General features: G+C 32.9%; 2 protein-coding genes, 2 long non-coding RNA genes and 1 other non-coding gene across 13 annotated transcripts; 3 read left to right on the forward strand and 2 right to left on the reverse strand.

The window, feature by feature from the left end:
* Nucleotides 1–451: 451 nt before the first annotated feature.
* LOC129285375 (transcription factor GTE12-like) lies at nucleotides 452–4,561 on the reverse strand. Of its 2 annotated transcripts, none has more exons than XM_054921039.1 (11): nucleotides 4,418–4,561; nucleotides 2,844–3,645; nucleotides 2,540–2,600; nucleotides 2,321–2,461; nucleotides 2,169–2,233; nucleotides 2,031–2,055; nucleotides 1,855–1,935; nucleotides 1,639–1,760; nucleotides 1,500–1,566; nucleotides 907–1,028; nucleotides 452–790 (listed from the first exon to the last, which is right to left on the reverse strand). In XM_054921039.1, the coding sequence occupies exons 2-11, from the start codon at nucleotides 3,546–3,548 to the stop codon at nucleotides 569–571; spliced, it is 1,611 nt and encodes a 536-aa protein (XP_054777014.1). In that variant the 5' UTR covers nucleotides 3,549–3,645; nucleotides 4,418–4,561; the 3' UTR covers nucleotides 452–568. The 2 variants fall into 2 exon arrangements, with proteins under 2 accessions (XP_054777014.1, XP_054777016.1); XM_054921041.1 differs by lacking the exon at nucleotides 4,418–4,561 and adding an exon at nucleotides 3,894–4,322.
* Nucleotides 4,562–6,001: 1,440 nt separating this feature from the next.
* On the forward strand, nucleotides 6,002–8,139 carry LOC129286763 (uncharacterized). Its single transcript, XR_008587516.1, has 2 exons — nucleotides 6,002–6,252; nucleotides 7,472–8,139. It is a non-coding gene; the product is annotated as an uncharacterized LOC129286763 (long non-coding RNA).
* On the forward strand, nucleotides 7,122–7,212 carry LOC129287339 (small nucleolar RNA SNORD96 family). The gene has a single exon (XR_008587660.1). It is a non-coding gene; the product is annotated as a small nucleolar RNA SNORD96 family (small nucleolar RNA).
* Nucleotides 8,140–10,681: 2,542 nt separating the features above from the next.
* Nucleotides 10,682–20,026, reverse strand: LOC129285903 (uncharacterized). 8 transcript variants are annotated; one of them, XM_054921875.1, is made up of 14 exons: nucleotides 19,944–20,026; nucleotides 19,197–19,286; nucleotides 18,620–18,856; nucleotides 18,394–18,497; nucleotides 17,758–17,916; nucleotides 15,807–16,025; nucleotides 15,426–15,503; nucleotides 13,523–14,052; nucleotides 13,325–13,435; nucleotides 12,748–13,235; nucleotides 12,157–12,325; nucleotides 11,374–11,613; nucleotides 11,149–11,283; nucleotides 10,682–11,041 (listed from the first exon to the last, which is right to left on the reverse strand). In XM_054921875.1, exons 4-14 carry the CDS (start codon nucleotides 18,482–18,484, stop codon nucleotides 10,910–10,912), a joined length of 2,352 nt encoding a protein of 783 aa, XP_054777850.1. In that variant the 5' UTR covers nucleotides 18,485–18,497; nucleotides 18,620–18,856; nucleotides 19,197–19,286; nucleotides 19,944–20,026; the 3' UTR covers nucleotides 10,682–10,909. The 8 variants fall into 8 exon arrangements, with proteins under 8 accessions (XP_054777850.1, XP_054777855.1, XP_054777852.1 ...); XM_054921880.1 differs by lacking the exon at nucleotides 19,944–20,026 and having other exon boundaries at nucleotides 18,767–18,835; nucleotides 19,197–19,365; XM_054921877.1 differs by lacking the exon at nucleotides 19,944–20,026 and having other exon boundaries at nucleotides 18,620–18,835; nucleotides 19,197–19,365.
* Nucleotides 13,952–14,812, forward strand: LOC129285905 (uncharacterized). Its single transcript, XR_008587414.1, has 3 exons — nucleotides 13,952–14,074; nucleotides 14,192–14,263; nucleotides 14,618–14,812. It is a non-coding gene; the product is annotated as an uncharacterized LOC129285905 (long non-coding RNA).
* Nucleotides 20,027–22,492: the final 2,466 nt, after the last annotated feature.

Raw genomic sequence — 22,492 nt, forward strand, 5'->3', positions numbered from 1 at the left:
AATCGATTTGAATGGGATACGTTTGATAACAAGTGGCAGATGTGATTTCATCATGCCTGTGCCGATCTGTCCAATTTGCTCTAAAATAATAAAATCATGTTTCCGACATGTCATCTAAACATGTCCTTATGGGAACAATATGATGAGGCCATAAACTTTTGGTCGAACTGATTAATCTGCTTTATTCACAACCTGAGTACAAGATGCGCAGTCTCGGCCGTTGCACAAAGAAAATCTAAAACACGGAAATACTGCTAACCCAAAGAGATTTAACAAAAACAATTGCACTTTATTTAAAACAAATTAAAATAAGAATAATTATAAATACCACGAAAAGGAAGAAACAAATCAAAGCGCGGACAAGATTTGGGCATCAAGAACATAAACCTGTACATATAAGAAATATAGGACTGGTGGCCCAAAGAGAGGAAGAAATAAAAGACCGAGGCCGTGATAAAATGTAGGCAGCTCTTTCATTTCAGAATAGATACGCATTTACAGCAATTTCGTCTGTTCCCCTGGGCAAAAATGTATTAACAAGAGCAGGAAGAACAGCAAAAAAGGCGTTTCAAAGAATTTCCCCTTCTTCCCAACCTCCGTTCAGAACATCCTCATCTTCATCAGCCATGTACTCATTCTTCAAGAACAAACCCAAACGTTCCAAGGGGCTTCCCCGCTGGAATCTATCTGATCCAATTACCTGTCTCCGAACACGATATGATAGAGCACACCCGCTTAACATTTCAAGTTCCTTAAAACTGTCCGAGTTAAACTCCGTAGTTTTTTCCACCTACAATGAGCACACAATGGATTTAAACTTCAGCTTTCCCAGGATCAAGATTCTAGAGCTAGAAATATTAAAGTTTTTTTTTTTTTTGGGGTTGTTTGGGGGGGGGGGGGGGAGACCTTGTCTATCATAACTCGGGCAGCTTCTCTTTGTTTTTCTCTTCGTTGCTTGGACTCTTCCTCAGCCCTCTTTTTCGTAGCAGCTTCAACACTTCTGATTTGAGCCTCAATCCTAGCTCTCTCTGTCATGCAAAACCAGCTAATCATGAAATAGCAGTTGCAAACTTGCAATCCAACAAAACAGCTTATCATGAAAAAAAAAGTTGTAGTCCAACAAGAATCTCTCCTTCAAGTTTCAGAGTCTCTAATCAGAATAAAAAATGAGAACTAAATTCTCATATGGAGAGGGATACACAACGAGTGGTGCCCCACTGAAAAAAAAATACAATGGAAATGGAAAATTATTGCAGCTATAAAGGTAATAACCCAAATGTCCGGATCACCTCCTTCGGCTCAATTAGAGAAAGGTCGCATATTAATTGGTTCCGTGACAAATAATTTGAGAAAATACATCAAAGGAAGCAATCTCCTTCATAGAAAGGAAAAGTACGTTGGAAATAAGGCAAATGCAATAAAAATTAGACAAAGAATACTAATACTATATGCCATCAAATCAATAATTCCAACGTAATAAAGAGATGTGTTATATTCACCTTCGCGCTCAAACTTTTCCAATCTCTCCTTTTCTTGCTGCACTTTCAGCAAATCAGCCTTGTCACCCTAAAAAGAGCAGGCAGAAGGTGTTAGCAAAGCCCGTAACCTTTATAATTACTCTGTACTCAACATCCTTACATGGTCAAGGAGTGTCTTTTGTTGTGCTTTTAAGATAGTCTCTGCAAAGCGGCTTTTTAGCATTGCAGCACGAAGAGCCTTTTTAGGTGACAGCTGAACATCACAAACAGGAGCATTCCACACTAGTCATAATAAACCAGCTAGTAGTTAGCACCACACTAATTCACATCACAAAAGCAAAGTCAGTTAAAGCAATAAAGCAGAGGAGCAGCTAACCTTCTCCAGTGGACGAGTCAGTAGCTGAAGTTGTATGCTGAGTAGAGCATACATGTTCACTATCCAAAGCACTTACAACCCCTTTTCATTATGTCAATATATTTTACATACCAAATCAGGAAGAAAGTAACACACAAGCAGAAAATGACATATCACAAACAGTAAAATCTTCTCACCATCAGAATCAGGATCAGACTTCCTCTGCAAACGTTATGTATATTTCAAAGATTAGATATATCATTTATTCTAAGATTTTCACATAAAAGAAGTTAAGCTAATTTCATTTAAGATAACGTTAAGAAAGTTGTCCACACCAGTCTCATCGCATCAGCACCAAATGCATGTTGATCCCTTTCTTCTGATCCTTCAGAAGATAAATCTAAACCAATGCAGGCATATAAATGTCAATTAGGCAATAATTGACTCAGTCAAGCAGACACATCCAGAAGATTGTCAGCCTAACTACCTGAAGATGCACATGTTGAGTTGCTTGGAAGAACACATTGGCAAGAAATGTCACCACATGTATTACATTTGTGACTGACAGGAGTCAAAGGACAGGCTTTTGCACAACCAGAAATATGCGTCCCATTTTTACCTTTGCTGCCTGTAAAATCCACAGCTATTAGCTCCATTTTAGAGATATAAAAACAAAGTCCAAATTGAACTCTCAAAAGTTTCATACCTTCAAGTATGCCTTTAGCAGTTAATCTACGAGGAACCTGTGCTGACTTGAAAACATCCGCCTATGGGTTGAAGATGTACAAATTAAAAAAATGTATTCCGTAGATACAAAAAAAGAGGCACACAAAAGGTGATAGTGGCCAAAAATACAAAAACCATCTTAAGGTGACCCTACCCAAACAAATACATGCAGTGACAAACACAGAGAGCTGACAAAAGCATCAATTATATAGCATCAAAAGCAGAAGTTTCTCATATTACTCAGCATTTCAACATCCATTTTCCTTGTAGGAAAAAACACTTACCTTATCCCCTCTTACAGCAAAGGAGCTCCTCTTCTGAATACCATTCTGTTCAGGCACCTTTATGGAAGAAAGTTCCTTTTGCAGGGATAGCCCCCCATTACAACTTTTTCTCACAGTTTCCTTCATAGTTCCAACTGCACATTTTCCATGCTCAACTTCACAAGACCATTTTTTCTCCAATTCTTTCCATTTCCTCTCGAAAATCTTTTTCAGTTCCTTTGCCATTAAATGAACATCATTACTAGGAGGGTTATACGTCATAGCATTCAAAAAGGTCAGCCTGACATCAGCAGCAAATTCCTCAATGCCATAGTACACATGTTTCTCCAGCTTCGTTTTTATTGTGCCTAAATCCATGGGTTCAGATATGATTGTGAAATAATCTGGTATGTTCAATGCTACAGGATCCACTGGCTTACTAAAAACCCAGCTATATGGATGAGACATCAGACTCTTAAGAATGGAGACACACTGCAGAGACATTTTCCGATCTAACTTCTGCCTTTTCTCCTTTTGGCCCACAATACTTACTTGTGGTTTCCGCTTATTGGAGGACTTCTCCTTCAGACTACCACACCCATTTTCATTGAGGGTAGACAAGTTCTGCTGGAACTCACATTTTGTCACAGGATCAACTTCAATAATTTTGGAAGGAAATTTAATCTTCAGTTTTCTGATAGGTACAACGGATTCTGTCGCGATCATAGTGATGGACTAAATCAAGTTGTGTGAGGTTACTGTCAAGGTATCCAAGTTCTCAAAAGACCATAAATTCAACCAGTTTGTGGCAAGGAGATCAAGCCTGCAATACAGTCACATGTCAAATATAGGCCAAACATAAGAGAAGACAGAGGCAAACCTATGCAGGTCTAATTTAAATGTCAGAACCACAGAAACAGAACAAACTTGTTCTTTTGGAAAAAAATATTTTTTAATTGAAAAAAATTGTTTCCTACTACTGGCTTTTAAAATCCCTATCAAACAAAAAATTTCCAAAAGTTACGAGCAGTAGTTTCTCGAGACACAGGATCAATTACCAATCTGTAATACCTCATTATATTTATCTAATTGTAAGTAGGGGTCCGTCTGAATCTTTGAGTCATTACATAATTCCCTCATCGCGCAAATCTAACCAATTAAGGGGCAGCTAATATATATCATTATATATCAATCTGTGGTGGCCATGAATCTGAAAGAAAGAATTAGAAATTGACACGGTAAGGGAAACACCAATCGAACAAAAGTCGACATCATAAGCCCATTCATCGAAAAAGAAACTCGTTTGTAAATGTGTCAAGCCACCGACTCCTAAATTACTCAAAATCCAGGAAAATTCGACTCGATAACAAAAATTAAAACAAATGGGGAAGGTTTGCATCAGTAACGGCCCATCGAAACATATTCGAAGTCATAAACTTCGTCCCATGCCGTAATGAAATAAAAAGAACCACAACACGCGCACAATTCTGTCTCCCGAATCATACCCCCTACCTTCGTCGATCATAGCAAACAAAACGCCAAAGGAATAGAACGAAAAAAAAAACAGAGAATTAGGGCTTCAAAAAATAGCGTACCCTAATTTCACCAGGGAACGCCGAACTCGCAGATCTATGATGCATAAAAATGAGAAGAGAGTGTGAAAGCGCCGACGCAAACCTCGCAACTTGACGAAAAGAGAGAGAAGCAGTGGGAAGATATGGATTTAAAAGCAGTGTAATCCTAGGGTTTTATCTTCTTTGACGCGTAAAATGTACGGCATTTTAGGAATTTTCCAAACTAACAAATATTAAAAATTGTTAAACTATTTAAAATGAAAATATATAAAAACATTACGCCAATATGTTACGAAAATCAGGCAAAAAAAATAATTGTAAGAAAAAATTATGATAAATTTTTCAGAATCAAATAAAACTAAAAAAATATTTATTAATGCATGATATACCATCAAAAATATTTGGCCAAAAAAATATACTATAAAAAATATTTATTTATTTTTATTTTATTTTAATATTAAATTAAATTAATATGTAATATCAATATGTATAATTGTTTAAATAAAATATGTATACTTAAATTTATAAAATTATAAATTTAAAATTGAACAACTTATCCATTTCAAAACAAGAAATTGACCATTTTTTATCAAAAAATAAAAAAGAAAAGAAAACGTCAAACAAATCAACATGTATAGTACTTAACATATTTTTTTCAATTAAATTAAAAAAGCTTCTGCTCAAACAAAATTTAATTTAAATTTAAACACTTATTTTATCTTTTTTATAAGTAGTAAAATATTTAATTCGAATTCAATTTTAAGATATTTAGATTAAAATATATTATTGTGGCCCCCACAATTCAGCTTTATTCCGCATTTATCTTTAATAACTTCATATTTTTTTTCCATCAAGATTTGGTAAGGTTGTGCAAAGAATTGGATGAAATTTGATTTCGACTTAACTTAAATTTTAATCTCTTTTATGAAAATAATTGGATTAGGTAATTTATAGTTCAATTTGGTCTAATGATAACTTAAAAATTAATAAGACTAGATTTGATCTATAAGATTAGAAGACTAATATTGTTAGTCAGGACAATAATTCATTTAACCTAATTAAAACACTTATAATCATAATAAATCTATAATAATTTCTAACAATAAAAAAAAATATTTCAATTATAATCCAAGTAATTCAAATTATTAAATTATTAGTCTGAGCGTACCACTATGCAAGAAACCAAACTTATTGAATTATTAATAGTCTTAACTTATTATTATAAATAATTAATAAATTAATTATAATTATATTAAATAAATTTAATAGGATCAGATTGACCAAATGGTTCAAATGATCGCTCTCATATTCAATCCAATCCCAAAAAATAGTCTAATTTTTTTTAATATTTTCAGTCCTAAATGATCAATTTTTAACATGACCAAAGAGGATCAAACATTTTTAAGTTAAATTGGGTTGAATAAAATTGAAGGATTTTTATATAGCTTAGGATTTGGAATGAAGAAAAATTGATTAATTGAATGACGATAGGTAATTGATTTATTATTAATTATTAATAAATATTAAATAACATTTATCATTAAATTAAATCAAGTAAAATTTTGCTCTGAACTCGCCCATTAAGTCAAAACCTAGAGAGAGAAAGCTTGCGTATTAAGTTAAAGAAGATTCTAGTTGTGGAAACAACCAAGAAAAAAAAATGAGGATGCACGAGTAAATAGTTAATAGTTAATAATTAACTATATTAAAAAAAATCGATCTCTTCTTTTTACCCCAAAAAAAAAAATTGGTTCTCTTCTAGGGTTTCGCCTTTAGGCCTCTTTAAAACGAGACATAATTTCCACAGCTGCAGATCTCCCTCTTATCCGGCGATGCTCGACAGGGAAGTTTTCGAGGTAATTCATTCATTTTGCTATTTGCTATGTTTGTCAATTAGATTTGCAGTTTCTAGACTTAGATCTGCGTTTGTAGTCGTTTTGAGACGGTGGATTTTTTCCAAATCCTTAACTTTATTGGGGGCAAACGACCTGTGTTTGCATATTCCCAAGTTAACGTCGTATATAAATGTCTGTCGACGTTGACGGATCTCTCGCTTGGTAGATTCTCCGTCGATCTCGTCTCATATTCCATCGCCTTGTGGAGCAGCGTAGCTGCTGTTACTTCTTGGGATTGGCCATGGGACATACATTCTTAAACTTTCTTTTATTCTATTGATTTTTAATTATGTTTTTTTGAGCTGTCATAATAGTATCGGTCAACGAATTTGCCATATTTAGAGGCTTGTGCATTATCTTTCTCTTTTACCCAATGATGATATCACATATCTCATACAGATGTTATTCTACTATTATGTGGCTCTATCTGTAGTTCGCTTGCAATTACAATCACTGATAAGTATATCTAGTTCTTTGGTGACGGGGGATTTACTCAGATCTCTTACTTTTATTGAGAGCAAACTCCCTGTGTTTGCATGTTTTCAAGTTAACGTTACATATCAATGTACACTGACGTTGATGGTCATTCCTCCGTTGGTTCTTGTCTCATATTCCATCGCCTTGTAGAGCAGCGTTGTTGCCATTACTTTTTGGGACTGGCCATGAGACATTCAAATTTATTTCTTGGGACTGACCATGAGACATACATTTGAATTTTTGGATACTTAATTGTTTTATTTGTGTTTGTTGGTTGTGTTCATTGATCACGTTTTTCATTAATTTTTTCATATTTTTTGGAAATTTTACTGTGTCATTGGATAGCTATAATATAGCCTATGATGATATCAGTTATCAAAACACACCATCTTTCGGGACTGAATGGCTTCTAAGCCTTGCTGTTATTCTGCAATTCTGAGGCTATTTACTGCAATGATGTTTTATGTGCTGTGATTTCTTTGTGGGGCTCGCAGTGTTTAGTATTTTCTTTTTCATTCAATCAAAATAACTCATGATCAATTTCTGAGTCAACAAATTTGGACTAAGGAGTCTGCTTCTGTATGATTGGTGATAAGTGATCCTCTTGTTTATTGTTATTTCTATTTTGATTTGCCTTATAGTTCTTTAATCATGACCTTCTTCCTTTCGTTTGCTTATGATAAATATAAATTTGTCTTGTTAGGTGTTAAACTGATTCCCTCTGGACCACAGCATTCACAAAACCATCGCTCGAAGCAGTGGAGTGTTTCATGGTGTGTTTGAACTTTCACAATAAAATGCATTTGTAGTGTTGTTCCGTAAGGACTGTTTTACAGAATACAGAGCAACACAGCAAATGCATTCTAATGTGAGGTTTCTAGATCCTATGCTGAGTCGTATAGATGCATTTGTGGTGTGGCTTGAAATGACATGTTCCAAAAAAGAACTTTGAATAGCCTGATAAATATATTCCAGTGTGGAGGCCTCCATGATGCTTAGATGTTGAGCATGGCTACAAATGGTTTTGATTTTTGAGGTAACAATGTTGCTGAATTTCATGAATACCTGTGTCATGGTAAGAAATGATGAATTGGTTTTCATTATTAGAGTCTCGTTTTATTTTATTTTTTTCGATAGCTTTTATAGGAGTTTAATTTTGAAGATAGAATGATGTGGGTGTCTTAAAAAGGGGGAAAATGAATGTGTGCATGCTTTGAGATATGAGCACCAGGGCATGTACACGTTGACACGTTGTGATGTTTGTGGTGATCTTAACTATTCATGTCTGATGCATAGTTTGGCTTCCTACAAGTTTTTGGGAGATAATACATTTATGAATCATAATTTGATGGTATTTGAATCATAATCCAATTTTGGACTGAGAAGCCTGCGTCTCCATGATGGTTGACGTGTGTTAGTCTGTTTTTCAACTATAGGGAGATGACATCAGAAAAGTTAAATCCTCAAGCGGGGAAAGTTATTAGTTGTGGTCGAATATCACAATAAAATGCATCCGCAACGCTGCCTCAGAATTGCACGGCTTTTTATCGACTCAGTGCATTGATGCACGTGAAAGCAGTTTTGCTGTTTCCATTTGCAGTACTCCCTCTGTTTGAATGTTATGGACATACAGAAGGTAATAACTTTATCACACAATTTTAAAAAATCAATCAACGATAATAATTGTAACTGAAAAAAAAAAATTGGATTATATACCTTTATATTTAATCAAAATAAAGCTGTTTATCATGAATGAAAATTATTTAATTAAAATAGAGATATTTTTTATGAATAAAAATTACGACTTTATGTGGGTAATTTAAAAAATCATAATAAATGATTATTGGGATATGTGATTTTATTTATAAATAAAAAAATATAACAAGTAGTAGAGTGAGTACCTTATAAACAAAAATGGATCCACCAATGAGGGCTACAGCTCGATGAAAAGGTTATTATGTGACTTTTTCTGAGATATAATGTAATTAATATAAATTTGATGGCTATTAATTTTATGTAAAGTGCTTTATATTTTGCACCAAAGCTTTGTAGTAGATGTCCCATTTTTTGAGCTGGAAAAAGTAATTCTTATTTCTTAAAAGACCTAGTTAATCACCTTTTAGATATATGTATTGTGTTGTGGCACCTTTGGCTGCCAATATAATCAATCTGTCCGCGTGAATTTAATGCTTCCTCAAAAAGAAACTATAATTATTTGGATTCAATTTATAATTTATTTTCAATATGATTTATTGGAATAAGGAAAAATCTTAAAATTAACTTTATATAAAAGTGTAATAAGTTTTTAATTTTCTCCATATTAATTATTAATATTAGTCCATCAATATTTAATGAAAGGTAAATTGAAAAATTTGTATTAAAAACTTAATAATGTGATTTATAAATAAGGTTGGAAAATTTTTTCTCTCATTACATTATAAATAGGATTGAAGAAAGTATTATCCATATTACAAGTGTGGGTGTGTATTATTTTGCATCTTATTGTAAATTATTTTTAGTACTTTTATTAGAATCAAGAAATTTTTTTAATTTTATTAAATCTGTTTAAAAATTTGACAAATTTCTAAAAATGGAATACTCTAATATTTAATATTATTCTCAACATTTAATAAGAAAAAAAGGCAAAATAAATAAAATAATTATTGAAATGTTTTGTAAGTAAAATTAAAACAAATACTTGTTTTGGCCCAAAATAAATAAAATATCTATCTTATAAATAAGATCAAAGAAATATCTTTTAAAGTACAAGGAAAAATATAAATCAAACATTTCCAATTACACATTGAAAGCCATACTCCATGTTGTTCTGTCTCTCTCTTCTTTAAATATATTCTATTTTATTTTATTTATAAGTTATTTTTAATATGTTTTATCAAAATTAAAAATTTTAAAACTCACTGATTCTTTTTAAAAATTTAATAAATTGTTAACTTCATTCATATTAAATATAAATATTTTAATAATATTTTTTCTTGTCAATTCATATTTTAAGTGGATAAGCCGATCGGAGGAAATATTGAATATCAAGTGATTCGAACAAACTAAGTTGTTGGCCGGGGGAAAAAAAAGGAACCAAGTATGTTGGATCATGAGTATATAACAACGTAGTGTACAATATTGTTTTAAGATAAACAAGAGTTGAAGCGCTTAAACCAAGATTTGTGTATTTTTTATATGTTAATAATTATATATTAGGATGTTTTATATACCAATATATATTCTGATTTGATTTGATTTTTGATAGATCGTTGAACAATGATAAAATATAATTTTGTAATTCAATGATTCGGACGTGCTACCGAAAAGCAAAGCTTAGGGAGAAATCTTGCTACTAAGGCAGTCCAAAAAAGAAATAATAAATGGTATTAACCATGCCATTATTCGTCCGTACCGTTCCCACAGGAGATTTATAAGATTTATCATTGAACTGAATTCTAACACTAGTATAATATAACAATCTGAATTAACCCAACCAGTTAAATTGATAAACTGTTAAATCAGCGTCTTAATTGTTTTAATAAAATTCTTTATTCATGATTATTTTAATCACAATTCAACTATAATTTTAACCATTAACTCTTAAATCAATATCTTAACTAATTAAATAACCAATTCAATTTTTAGTCTCTTGAACACCATTGACCAAACCTTAGAAACTTACGAGAGTTATTGTTGGTCTGTACAATTCTTTCCTATCAACTTTGAACAAATAACAACTTCTCTCAGAAACGGCACCAATAATTTTTCTTCAATTATTCATGGTATTCCAACTTGACTTGATATATGAAATCAAAATGGACCCACTAGCAAGCCAGATTTCGATTTTCTTCAACTATTTCTACGCTCAAGGTTATGACAAAAAGTAAATACTAGGCATTAAAAAAAATATATATGAAGAAACTTGCACTGTTTATCTAATTCACAAAACTTGTTCGCTACAATACATGATCCCGAGGTATCAAGGGAGACTGCTCTTTTATGATACATTAATTTATGGTGAAAAGCACTCAAAAATCTTCACCATTCTCGTGTAGTTTCCAGTTTTTATAGTGGCTCATGAACCCATCCAATAATCATACAGCTGCCAAAATGATTACTAAAGCCTCAGTAATTTCGTAGATTAATCTTGCTCTCCAATTATTCGGGTAACAAGTCCAACAGCAATTGTTCTTCCTAATGCTCTTAGAGACACCCTTCCAAGAGCTTTACAGATAGATGATTCTACCACACAGACTGGCTCTTGCAAAATTACCTGAAATCAGAGACAACCAAATTTACTCCATATTTGTGCAGTGTCTGAGAGAGGGGGAGAGAGAGAGATTGTTAAGACAGTTTTTTTTTTTTTTTTTGTTTATTTACCTCAACTACCGCACTCTGCTTTGCAATGAGACAGCGAGGGGACTTTTTTGTCACCTTCCCAGTCTTTGGATCAAGTACTGACAATATGCTTGACACTTTAGCAGGCTCTTTGGCGTGGTGTATATGAAACTCTAACTGCACAAGAAATAAAAAAAAAAAATTGAATTTTTCCTTTGTCTCTTCCATAAAATAAGCAACAAGCGAGATCTTACACATAGTTCCTACCTGCGATCCTACCAATATGGGATTTGCACCTTCCAACACAAGCACCTTCAACTCCAAATGACTTGCAATTGCAACAGGAAAATCAGGGTGGCATAATACTCCTCCTGACATTACATGACTTGCATCTACACCATTCAACGTGACAGCTACATTATCTCCAGCTCTTGCAATAGTGCAGGCATTAGAATCACGCTCCAATGCGCGAACTGTCCCCAAAACAGCTGAAGGCATAACTAAGACCTAAAATTTCAGACAGTTGAAAAAAAATAAATAATTTTTTTCCACGGGATAGGAGAAAAGTTGAGGCATATGAATTCATTATGAGCATTACTATATATTAATCAGAACGAAGTAATAATCAAATACAATATTTTAAAGACTAGTCCTGCAAATCTTAGCAACCAATAACAGCAGCACTATATCCCAAGGTTGAACCCAAAAGAGGGGAAGGAATAACAAGAAGACAGGTATGCATACCTATTCAACTGATCATAACCAGACATGAAAGGTAACATGGTATATAGAAGATTATTTTTGACAAGGACAAGAGCAATTCCGGTTCTAGGGACAGACAAAAGATGGTACTTGAGGTTGGTACAAAGTCAGGAGGATGGTCAATCATGAACAAAAAATTATGCTTCAGAACTAAGAATGGCTACGAAAGACCTCAGAAAAGTTCTAGATAAGTTCAGCTTCAAAGAACTTAAATTTGGAGGATGACTAATTTGACTTTTCAGTTGACAATATATAGAGCCTTTTTAATAATACTGCTCCATCATGTACCTTTGATCCAATCCGAAGAGCTCCAGCTTCTAATTTACCACAAGCAGAGACCTGTCCAAGCGTGGGTGACTTGATAACATCACATATTGGCATTAGTAGAGGCTTTGATAATTCTCTAGTTGGAGGTTGGAGCGAATCAATAGCATCTAACAGATAGGGTCCTTTATACCTGTTGAAAATCAAGATAAGCATATATAAGAAGAAAGTCGGGAGAGAGAATGAGGGGCCAATCAATATATGGTGTAAAAAAGCTCAATAATGATGTATACAACATTAACCCTCAACCTCTATTTTTACATGATATAAGAATCTATTAGTCCGATGAAAGAGTAATAGGAAAGTGCAAAAACAGAGGACAAGATATCCTCCTCAAACAAAAGAAAACAACCCAGGCCGTCCAAATTGCTTTCCAATCCCTTCCATAAAGAAACACACAAGGAGGGCTTAAAAGTAATTCTCTCCTGGAAATTTGCCGGATAAAATGTTGATTAAACAGTAGATACTCAAGCATTCTATTCCAATTGTTAACTTCTAATTATGCCAACACTATGACCACACAAAGATCTTACCCATGGTAATGAAATGACTTACCAGGATTTGAAACGAACATCAGAAGGAGATGACACCAAATTTTGATTTTCTATGACACTTAAGGGAATCCATGATATTGAAGAGTCTTTAAAACCACATGTCCGAAGAAACACTCCCAATTGATGTCTAATTAACTCAAACCGATCTTTAGAGTATCCCACAGCATCCATCTTATTTATTGCAACAATAACCTGGCCAACACCAAAACTTCTGATAAGCTGTGCATGCTCCCTTGTTTGTCCTTTGCTACTATCCATGCCTGCTTCATATGCACCAACTGATGCATCAATAACAAGAATTGCAGCATCAGCTTGTGTTGCCCCAGAAATCATGTTTGGAACAAAATCTTTATGGCCCGGGGAGTCAAGCACAACGACATGATATTTCTTAGTGTCAAAATATGCAACAGCAACTGTCATAGTTATTCCCCTTTCCCTTTCTTCAGAACTTTCATCCAGTGCCCAAGCATAGGCAAAGGATCCTTTACCCTGATCAAAAAGGAAAAAGGTGGGGTGACAGAATTAGTGCATGAATACAACACATTAAGTTTTAGAAGCACTATAAAAAAAGAGACTACCTGTAATTTGGACTCCTTTTCATATTTGTGCATTTCTTTTTGAGTAATTCGTCCCAACAAGTGTAATAGTCTACCTGAGAGCGTTGACTTCCCAGAATCAACATGACCAACCTACAATCAACAAATTTAAAAATTTAGAGAAAATACTTAGATTTTTTTTTTTAACTGAACATAGGATAGAAGAAATCATTGGCTTACAACTGCAAGATTCAACTGCGTCAATGTATCTTCATCTTGTTGAGGGAGCACCCATTCTTCTGGTTTGTAAGGCATTTGTGGATGAGATCTTTTAGAAATAGTATTATCTGACTTTCTAGTTCTTACATCAACAGCCATGTTCTCAGAACTACTTTCAGGTCTGACATCTTTGCTAGAAGAGCAATAAATTTCACTACCACTGTCTCCAACTTTCATCAGTGCAGACAAACTATCTGACAATTCTTCACTGGATTGAATGTCAATTTTGCGATCATTGGAAGACTTGATTTCACTCATTTTACCTTTGCCCTTTGCAGAAGATGCTGGCAAGCTGCCTGAAGTTTTATTACTTGTTTTCAGATTAAATGCCACGTCTCTAGAAGGCTTGCTCTCAGCAAAACTATCCTGTCTGCCCTTCTGAACCAAAGATGATGAGTAATCAAAACTTTCACCATTTGACTGCACTTTCAGTTCATTATTCTGTGTAATACTGGATGGAACGCGAGAACTTTTAGCGTCAGTAACTGTGCCTGCAAGCATGATAGAAACAAGGTCAACACATCTTGATGCACAAGGAAGGAACTAAGATTTGAAGTTATCATTTACATGAAACCTACTTTACATTTCCACTCATCATTTTCTCCAAATTTTATTTCTTTTATTTTTTAGGGTGAAAGTCAGAGCGCTAAAATTGCAGCTTAAAGACCCAGATGAAAGAGTTGGTCCACAACAAAATTTCAGGTTCAGGCTGGTTTCTTTTCCTTCTAGAAGAACAACATTGAACAATTTTTATTGCAACAATTAAAAGAAAAAAGAAAAAATTATTTACTACCTTAAAAAGTATCGAATGCAAAATATGATATTAACTCTAAATATGTGATTCCATATGCAGCCACAATTATAAATAACATGTTTACCTATTAGATCTCTTTAAGACCCAATAAGACCACGTTTCTATAACTATCATCCTACCATACTTGCAAAGGATATAGAACACAAACACCTTTAACATCTTCCACAATTTCTAGAAGATGTAGTAAAACTATATTCCAAAAAATATATTAGAAATAACAGTTTTTTTTTTATTGCTCACAGGTGTCTTAATGGAGGCAATCTTGTTCGAGGCACAATTAAGCACTAAACATGAGCACTTTCCCTAATGGGGATTTGAACCTTAGTTCACTATGTTGTGAAGGACTAGTCCCTTTCACTAAACCCAACCCCCTCAATTTGCATCTTAGTGTCTCTAAACTTCAAAGAGCATTGCAGATCATTTTTTATCATTATTTGATATTTAATAAAAAGAATATATTATTAGAAAGTAAGAAAAGAAATATATGTGCAAAGGAAATGATCCCAAGCAGCTCAAAAAACAAGATAAGCAATCTCAACATATCAGATAATCATGGAAGAGTGCCAAAAATCTTCAATGTTATTAAAGAAGAAAATCACACCATTTAAATACAAGCATATTACAACCATCATGTCCGTGATACAATGCTAACACTTTTTGTGATCAACATTAAGCAAAACAAGATAGGCCTTTATAAAATAAAGAGGAATGCAAGGGTGCAAATATCCAAACTATCTTCAACACTTCATTCAGTGTGACTTCCAAGGTTCCACCTCATCTAACTCCCAAAAAATATCAGAAGATAATGCCAGCAGTTTACAATTTTAAAAGAAACTACGATAACAGTTTGTCCATTTACACCACCACAAAAGTTCTCAGAAAAGATTGGGTAAGGTAAACTATGGAGAAGTAATAATGTAAATTTTCATTTTCAAATTAATAGTTACTAGCTCTCATAAATATATATTCAAATCCAATTAAAATATGTTTTCTCTAACTTTAGCTTCTAGGAAAAAAACACAGACACACATGCAAAGAACTGCGTGATACCTTTCAATCCCATTTTGGAAGACTGCAGTCCAGTAGAAACTACATCATCTGGGGATGGAACATCAAACTTGAAAGGGGCTGTGCATCAAGAGAAGTAAAAGTGTAAGGTTTTATCCCCAAAAAATTTAATATGTACGAAGAGTAAGATTAAGTAGCATAAGAAAGTTGGTGCAACCAACAAAACATTTATTGTGACTTCAAAAAATTCTGAACTTAGAATACAGGCTATCATTTCATCAATTTATCATAACAGAAAATCAATTCGTATCAATCAATGAATTTTAAGACTTTACTTCTAGTTAGTATAAAGTGATACTCAAAGCAGAGTAGGAGTTATCCTAAATTCACAAATGCACATCCTAAATCAGACCATGCACAGACCTATGTTTAGATGGTGATGTCTTTGAGTAATAAAAGACTTATGAAATTCATAAAATTCTCCTTGGGCATTCCCAAGCTTGTAGCTATTGCCATCTTCTGTCAGAAAGCCATCATCCTTCTTAAGAAATAACAAGCCCTCTTTGGGCAACGGTTGTGGCAGTGATGCAAAAAGAGACTTGGCCAATTTGGATACTCCAGAATTTTTGCATATGCCTTTAACTGCATCAAAGAGATTGTTCATTATGTTATAGGGATATCATGGTCATTCTTCAAAACCTAACGCACTATGTATTGAGCAATATCCAGAAAGCTGGACACAACCTCTCATTGTTTTGGCTCCCTCCCCCTCCCTCCCTCAACTCTCTCCTTCTCTACCTGTCTTCCCATTATTCTATTTTTCACTGTCAAAAAGAAAAGGCATTGGAAGGATGGTTCTTGTTCCTATTCTTCATGATAATATTTTTGATATTACATGCAACAACAATAGATGAATTAGAAAATTAAAACAAATCTCCAACAGAAACAACAAAATGCAGACTTCAGGAACTCGGTATATTTTTTAACATAAAAGTGAGTTCAATTTGGAAGTGTTACTTCTTTACCTAAGTGAGACAATATACTTGATGGACTACATACGATAGGGAGAATGGTTTTCTATCTGTTTTAGTGTTTTACGAGTTTTGAGACAATATACTTGATATTGCACGCAACAACAATAGATTAATTAGAAAATTAAAGCAGATCTCCAACAGAAACAACAAAATGCAGACTTCAGGAACTCAGTATATTTTTCAACATAAAAGTGAGTTCAATTTGGAAGTGTTACTTCTTTACCTAAGTGAGACAATATACTCGATGGATTACATATGATAGGGAGAACAGTTTTCTAGTTGTTTCAGTGTTTTATGAGTTTTGGACTTTGGGGAATAGAAAGAAGGGTCAGATGCTGCAGATTTACACTCTTTTTGCTGTCCTGCACATCTGAATTCCCCATAATGCAAAAGTTTGGGATGAGATTATAATCTCCTCAGCTTTCATGGACTAGGATTGTTTGGCGAGCTTCTTCAAAGGTTGTCACCACATGGGTCAGTTAAGACAGATCCATTGTTTAATTCAATGGTAATAGGTGAAATACTGAAGTTCTAAGACAGACGGTATTCGTTATATAGGAAACACAAGGAAATCCAAATAATATAAAACTCAATACTATCAGTATTGCAACTAAAAGACAAATATCATTCTCTTATGAAAACAATACTATAGTATAAGAAACCAAAAAAAAAAAAAAGTCCAAATACAAGATGTATAACAGTTTCCAAGTCCAAGATCAATCTCTTCTTCCTTTCTGGAGACTTTATCTTCCACATCATACCTTTCTTTCTTAATAGTTCTGTTAATTTTCTTGATCCCTACATCTCTATAGCATAAATGAATGAGAGAACCATAGTAACACCCCTTTTCAGAACAAAATCAAAGGTAAAAAAATGGGTCAACCTACTTAAAAGCAACTGATTCTGACAATTCTCACAGTCAAAATATATAATAAAAAATCAAAAATGCTCAAGTGATTCAGCTATAATTTCTTTTGCCCTCATCTCAAGAAGTTTAGAGTTCCATTTTTCCTCTATCAAATTTAAATTGCATTTTCTAAACCTGATGATATCTAAAAAAAAATTTGTATGTAGAATAAAGTTTTCAAATTCTGGGTTCCTAGTTATCATAAACAACACCTAATTACAACAACCAGAAACCTATATTTTAAGAGAAAAACAAAATTATTAAGAGAGACCTCTTGCATCCCATTTCAGCAAAGCCTGTCAATGCATGCTTTGTTCCCTCCCCCAAAACGCATGCCACAAGAGAGAGAGAATGCAAAAAGATCCTTGTCACACAAAATACAAACTAAGTTACATCTTGTATTTATTACATTATCATTAAATAACCAGAATACCTGTTTTGTTATTGTCAGAAGCTCCTACGTTAACCAAAGGATGACGCACAACACCACAGATATCACATACATTCATGCCCTCTTCGTTGTCGTAAGTGCAAATAGAGCATCTCCAAAGTCTTTTGGCCTCTTGTTTTTTGTTAGGTTCAGGTCTTTCTCCTGCCACCCAAAGAAAAAAGTGCCAAGTGGTTTGTGCAATGAACAAAACTTACAACATTCCTATATTCCTAAGAAGCTTAGTGACTGATGCAGAGGACAACATATGGATGGGCCAAAATGGGGGGAAAATGCATACATATGGGGGGCTATAATTAATGTTATCATTTTTAACAAAAAAAATAAACCGAAATTATAAGAAAATCTGTAAAATGGTGGGGCAAGCAATATAGATCTAGTTCTTGCCAAAGAAATAATAAATTAAAATGTGATTTTGTTTAAGGAATTGTTTCTTTTGTGTCACTCATTTTAAGTTTAAACATGCTGACACCCACAACATTTTGGACAAGATATAAGAGGTGAAGGCAAACAATTACCAGAAAATGCATTAAAGATCAAAGAAGGTTAATTAAAGATATGAAGAAATCACAAATCCAGAAAACCAACATGCAGAAATGTAAATGAGTAAAATATACTAACCATGTTCTTCTATTTCAACATCATATTCATAGTCTTCATAGTCATCGTAATCATCATCATAATCAAGTTCATAATTCACCTTACGAGGCATGGTCCCAACAAAACTGGGTGAATAAAAGAATTCAGATGATTAGAAACGTAGTGCATGCAAATATTGAAACTAGACTCGTGATAAAACAGAAATACGCTAATATGTGCAAGTATGGTGAAACAAAGCACTCTCTACCTCAATACTCTTCACAAAGATATATTGGTATTAACAGTTATATCTGCAGACTCCAAGCCATATATCAAGAACTCTATTGGAAACGACCAGCCAGCTGACTCTGCCAGCTAAGACTAAGAAATCACAAACATAACTGAACGTCCACACCTATGATTGTATACATGCGAAGTGTGAATTTCCCTCCTTGCTCCGGAATGTATATGCACTATGCAGCTCCTTATCCCACAAAAAAGAAAACTGCAAACCCATAAGTAAAAAAGCAATAAAATAAATTATCCCTGTTTACTGGAGGAGAATTGAACAAATTGCATTCTCTTTGACTAGCTACAATGATACATTCTTAACCACATCATCTAACAGGAAAGAACGGTTAGAGGGAATATCAACATGCCAATATTTTGCAGGCATGGCTTCGGCAACCAAATTAGGAATAAGAGGAAGTTCAACAGGAATTCAAATTTAAGAGGAACTAGCGGATAAATAAACATGGCCCCGCTTGAGACAATCAGGGATTCTAGAGAAAATCAAGCGCAAAATGCAGCAGAGGAAACTCACTGAGAAAAAGAATAAAGCTCACCCTACACGTAACTCCGTGGATCGAGTGAAGAGCTTTCAGAGGGTTTTTCTATATGGCCATGTCTCTCCCGTGCAAAGAAGAGCAATATTTCTGCAGAATCAAAGCCAATGGAAATATGAAGATGTGTGCTTGGAAATTTTAAGGAGACAGAAAGATGACGGACGGGGGATTTGTTTGTTATTTTCAGATATCTCCGTACCGTAGTAGTAATATATTTAAAAAAAATTAAAATTTTAAGAAAATAAATCAAAATATATTTCACTTCACCCATCCATTCGCTGCCCTAAAAAAATTCTTTTAATTATTTATATTCATTTCAACATTAAAATCTCAACAGATATTTAATCGCAAAGAGAAAATGATAAAAAAATATCAAAAAATTTAATTAATTTAAATTAAATTTTAAATTTTAAAAATTGTAAATTCATCTTTTAATTTTTTAATTATATTATGATAAATTTATAATTTATTTTTAAAATTTTAACATAATTAAAATATCGAATTATAAATTCTTAAAAATTTAACATTTAAAATTTAATTTAAATTAATTAATTATTTTAAAATTTTTACGTCATGTTCTCTTAAATAAATAAAGGAGTGAAAAGCTGTTAGCAAAAAAATCATGAGGGATGAAGGTAGGCTTCAGCAAAACCCGTTAGCCCCTAAAACCACGTTGCAGCCGAAGCAGCTCTACCCCTGCTTTTGCGTTTTGCGTTTTGAAATCACAGCCAATATTTTTCAACTTACCTATCCTCTCTGCGAAACACAATTATCCAGGGAGAGGGAGGGTTGCCGTCGAGCGAGAGAGAGGAAGGGTTTCCGTCGAACTTGATTAGCCGGGCGGGAGGGAGGGCTGCCGCCGGCAGGTAGGTAAGAGTGGCACCGACTACAGAGAGGGAATTGTATTACCGAGAGGTGGTTTATGACTTTATGGCCAATACGCTAAATAAAAAAGGAAAAGAAACTCTAGTTAGTGACAAATAATCACAGGAAGAAATATGAAAAAGATAGTATTTGTCAAGAAAACTAGAAAAGGAATTGAAAATAGAAAAGAAAAGAAAGGGCCACCTCAAAATTCGCTCAGATAATTATTGTATGTGTGCGTTCTACCCAAAAAATTGTGTGTGTAGACATCTTTATTGCCGAATCTTTATGTAATCTTCCCAATCCAAATCCATGTACCCGAACCCATTCTATTTTAAAATGTATTTACAATGAAATGAGATATTTTATATGTATAATTATTGATATAAATTTAAATTTGAAATACATAAAATATTTGAATTGTTTTTTTGGGAGTCAAAAGCAATTTGAATTGCTTTTTGTTCATAATTTTTCAGAACATGATATCTTAAGTAATCAATGAATGATATGTATTATATCAAAAAAAAATTCTGTTTAGTTTTAGAGTAAAATACTTTGATCTCCTGTCTACCTTGTTTAAATTATAAAAACCTTATATTTATTTTCAAAATCAATACTTTAATCTAATTTTTAATATTATTAAGAACATCCTGTTATAGATTATATACTTAATTTTTTTATTTTTAATTATGCAGAATATTTAAATTATTAATTTACTCTTATAATCTAATTGTCTATTCTTTTTCTCTCAAATTTAAGGAACCTTCAAAAATTAAATATGACAGTATTTAAATAAAAAATTTAAAATGTCTTACTAGAATTATAAAATTTATATAAAAATTAATAAATTATATTAACTGATTTGACTCTTGTTATATTAAATTTATATTTCATTAATTCTTTCACATACATATTTGAAATGTTATGTTTGCTAACATATTTATTTAATTTTTAAAAATATTAAATAAACCTCTACATAGCTAAAAAAATTTAAAATATAAATTAAAAAGATAAAAATAAATCCATTAATTTTTTGGATAAATTAAATAATTTTTTATGCAACAACTTAAAATAATTTTTAGATAATATTTATATTTAAAAAAGTATTTTGGTTAAACATATGTGATTGAATGATTTATTAACGATTGAATAAATGAAAAAAAATCTTTAAAACAAAAAAAAGGCTTTGATAAAAAAAAAGAAAAAAAGAGGCTTGCATTTAATAACTATTAATTCTAAAAACTTTATATAAGTTTTAAAAATAAAGAGCATGTATTTTTAATTAAAATAAAATAGAGGAGAGGTATTATATTTTCTTCTTACTTTTTACTATACACACTTATTTTCATAACAATATCTATATTTTTTTGCCGAAGATAACAGTATATAAGTTATATATCTAACAATCTAGGAGGAAGCTATGGTTTAAATATTATATATATATATATATATATATTGATCTGACATATATATATTTAGCTCGTATTGGGTTTTTTTATTTTATATTTTCATCTTTTTTTTCTCTGCCCAGTATTTCTTTGATTAAATTTCATGACACGAGACTCAGTTTTTACAAAAGCCATGTAAATTGCTCGAGCCAGCAGTGCATACAGTAACCGAATTTTTAAATTTATCAAGCAAGAAAGTATTTAATACCCGCGTTGCGAGGGATTCTTTTGCCGGGCAAATATAGTAATCGAAAAGGATATTGACGATATTGGCCAAAACAGAAAGGGATATTAACTGTTATCTAACGAAAACAAAAGAAAAAGATATTAACGATAAATCACCCCGAAGCATCGTATTTACTATTTATCTTAAATTATATATTATGCATTTTGATATATTTTTAAAATTTAAATTTAAATTTAAATTTTGGAGTATAATGAGTAATTATCCATTATTTATTTATCAAATCTATATCTATAATCTAATTATCAAATGAGGATAATGACAAATCGGATTGTAGCATCAGATTTGTCTATAAAAGGATGGTATCACCCTCTAAGCGTTACTCACAATCAATCAAGCCCCAGTAGTAGAACGAATGATGCAGTCGATGGAAAGATTGCTTCGTGTTTTGATCTTTAAACCGATAGCGTTGGTCCAGATGTTCTCTCGCCGTTCTGGTTTTTCCTGCGATGGCCTCGGCGGCGACGTTCGAAGCCGGCAAGATTGGCACGACTTGACCTACAATCCTTCCAGTCACGTATAACGCAAGGTATTTCAACTATCGAAGCCTTTCCGAATTTGGAACTCTTAATTAATCTGTTGGTTTGTGGTTTTTCGCCTTATGGAAATATGATTTTTCTTTTAGGCTATCGGATCTTGATGGCTGACTCTCGTGTTCTTGGACATATCAGAGCCGTACGTCATCGACGATTAATGTCATTTATCGGAGGTGTTATTAGCATAGTCGAAGGGACGAGTTT

Source organism: Prosopis cineraria, unplaced genomic scaffold, assembly GCF_029017545.1.
Source record: "Prosopis cineraria cultivar Desert tree isolate PC_DT_omini unplaced genomic scaffold, ASM2901754v1 PC11, whole genome shotgun sequence".
Lineage (NCBI taxonomy): Eukaryota > Viridiplantae > Streptophyta > Magnoliopsida > Fabales > Fabaceae > Prosopis > Prosopis cineraria.

Excerpts from the sequence above, each read along its gene's own strand:
- LOC129285903 (XM_054921875.1), bottom strand. The coding sequence starts at position 18,484 with ATGCCTCGTAAGGTGAATTATGAACTTGATTATGATGATGATTACGAT. Across the intron at positions 17,917-18,393 it reads TGTTGAAATAGAAGAACATG|GAGAAAGACCTGAACCTAAC; the intron begins GTTAGTATATTT and ends TTTGGGTGGCAG. Across the intron at positions 13,436-13,522 it reads CGCAGTTGAATCTTGCAGTT|GTTGGTCATGTTGATTCTGG; the intron begins GTAAGCCAATGA and ends TGTTGATTGTAG.
- LOC129285375 (XM_054921039.1), bottom strand. The coding sequence starts at position 3,548 with ATGATCGCGACAGAATCCGTTGTACCTATCAGAAAACTGAAGATTAAA. Across the intron at positions 2,462-2,539 it reads TGCTAAAGGCATACTTGAAG|GCAGCAAAGGTAAAAATGGG; the intron begins GTATGAAACTTT and ends TGGATTTTACAG. Across the intron at positions 1,567-1,638 it reads AAAAGACACTCCTTGACCAT|GGTGACAAGGCTGATTTGCT; the intron begins GTAAGGATGTTG and ends TGCTCTTTTTAG.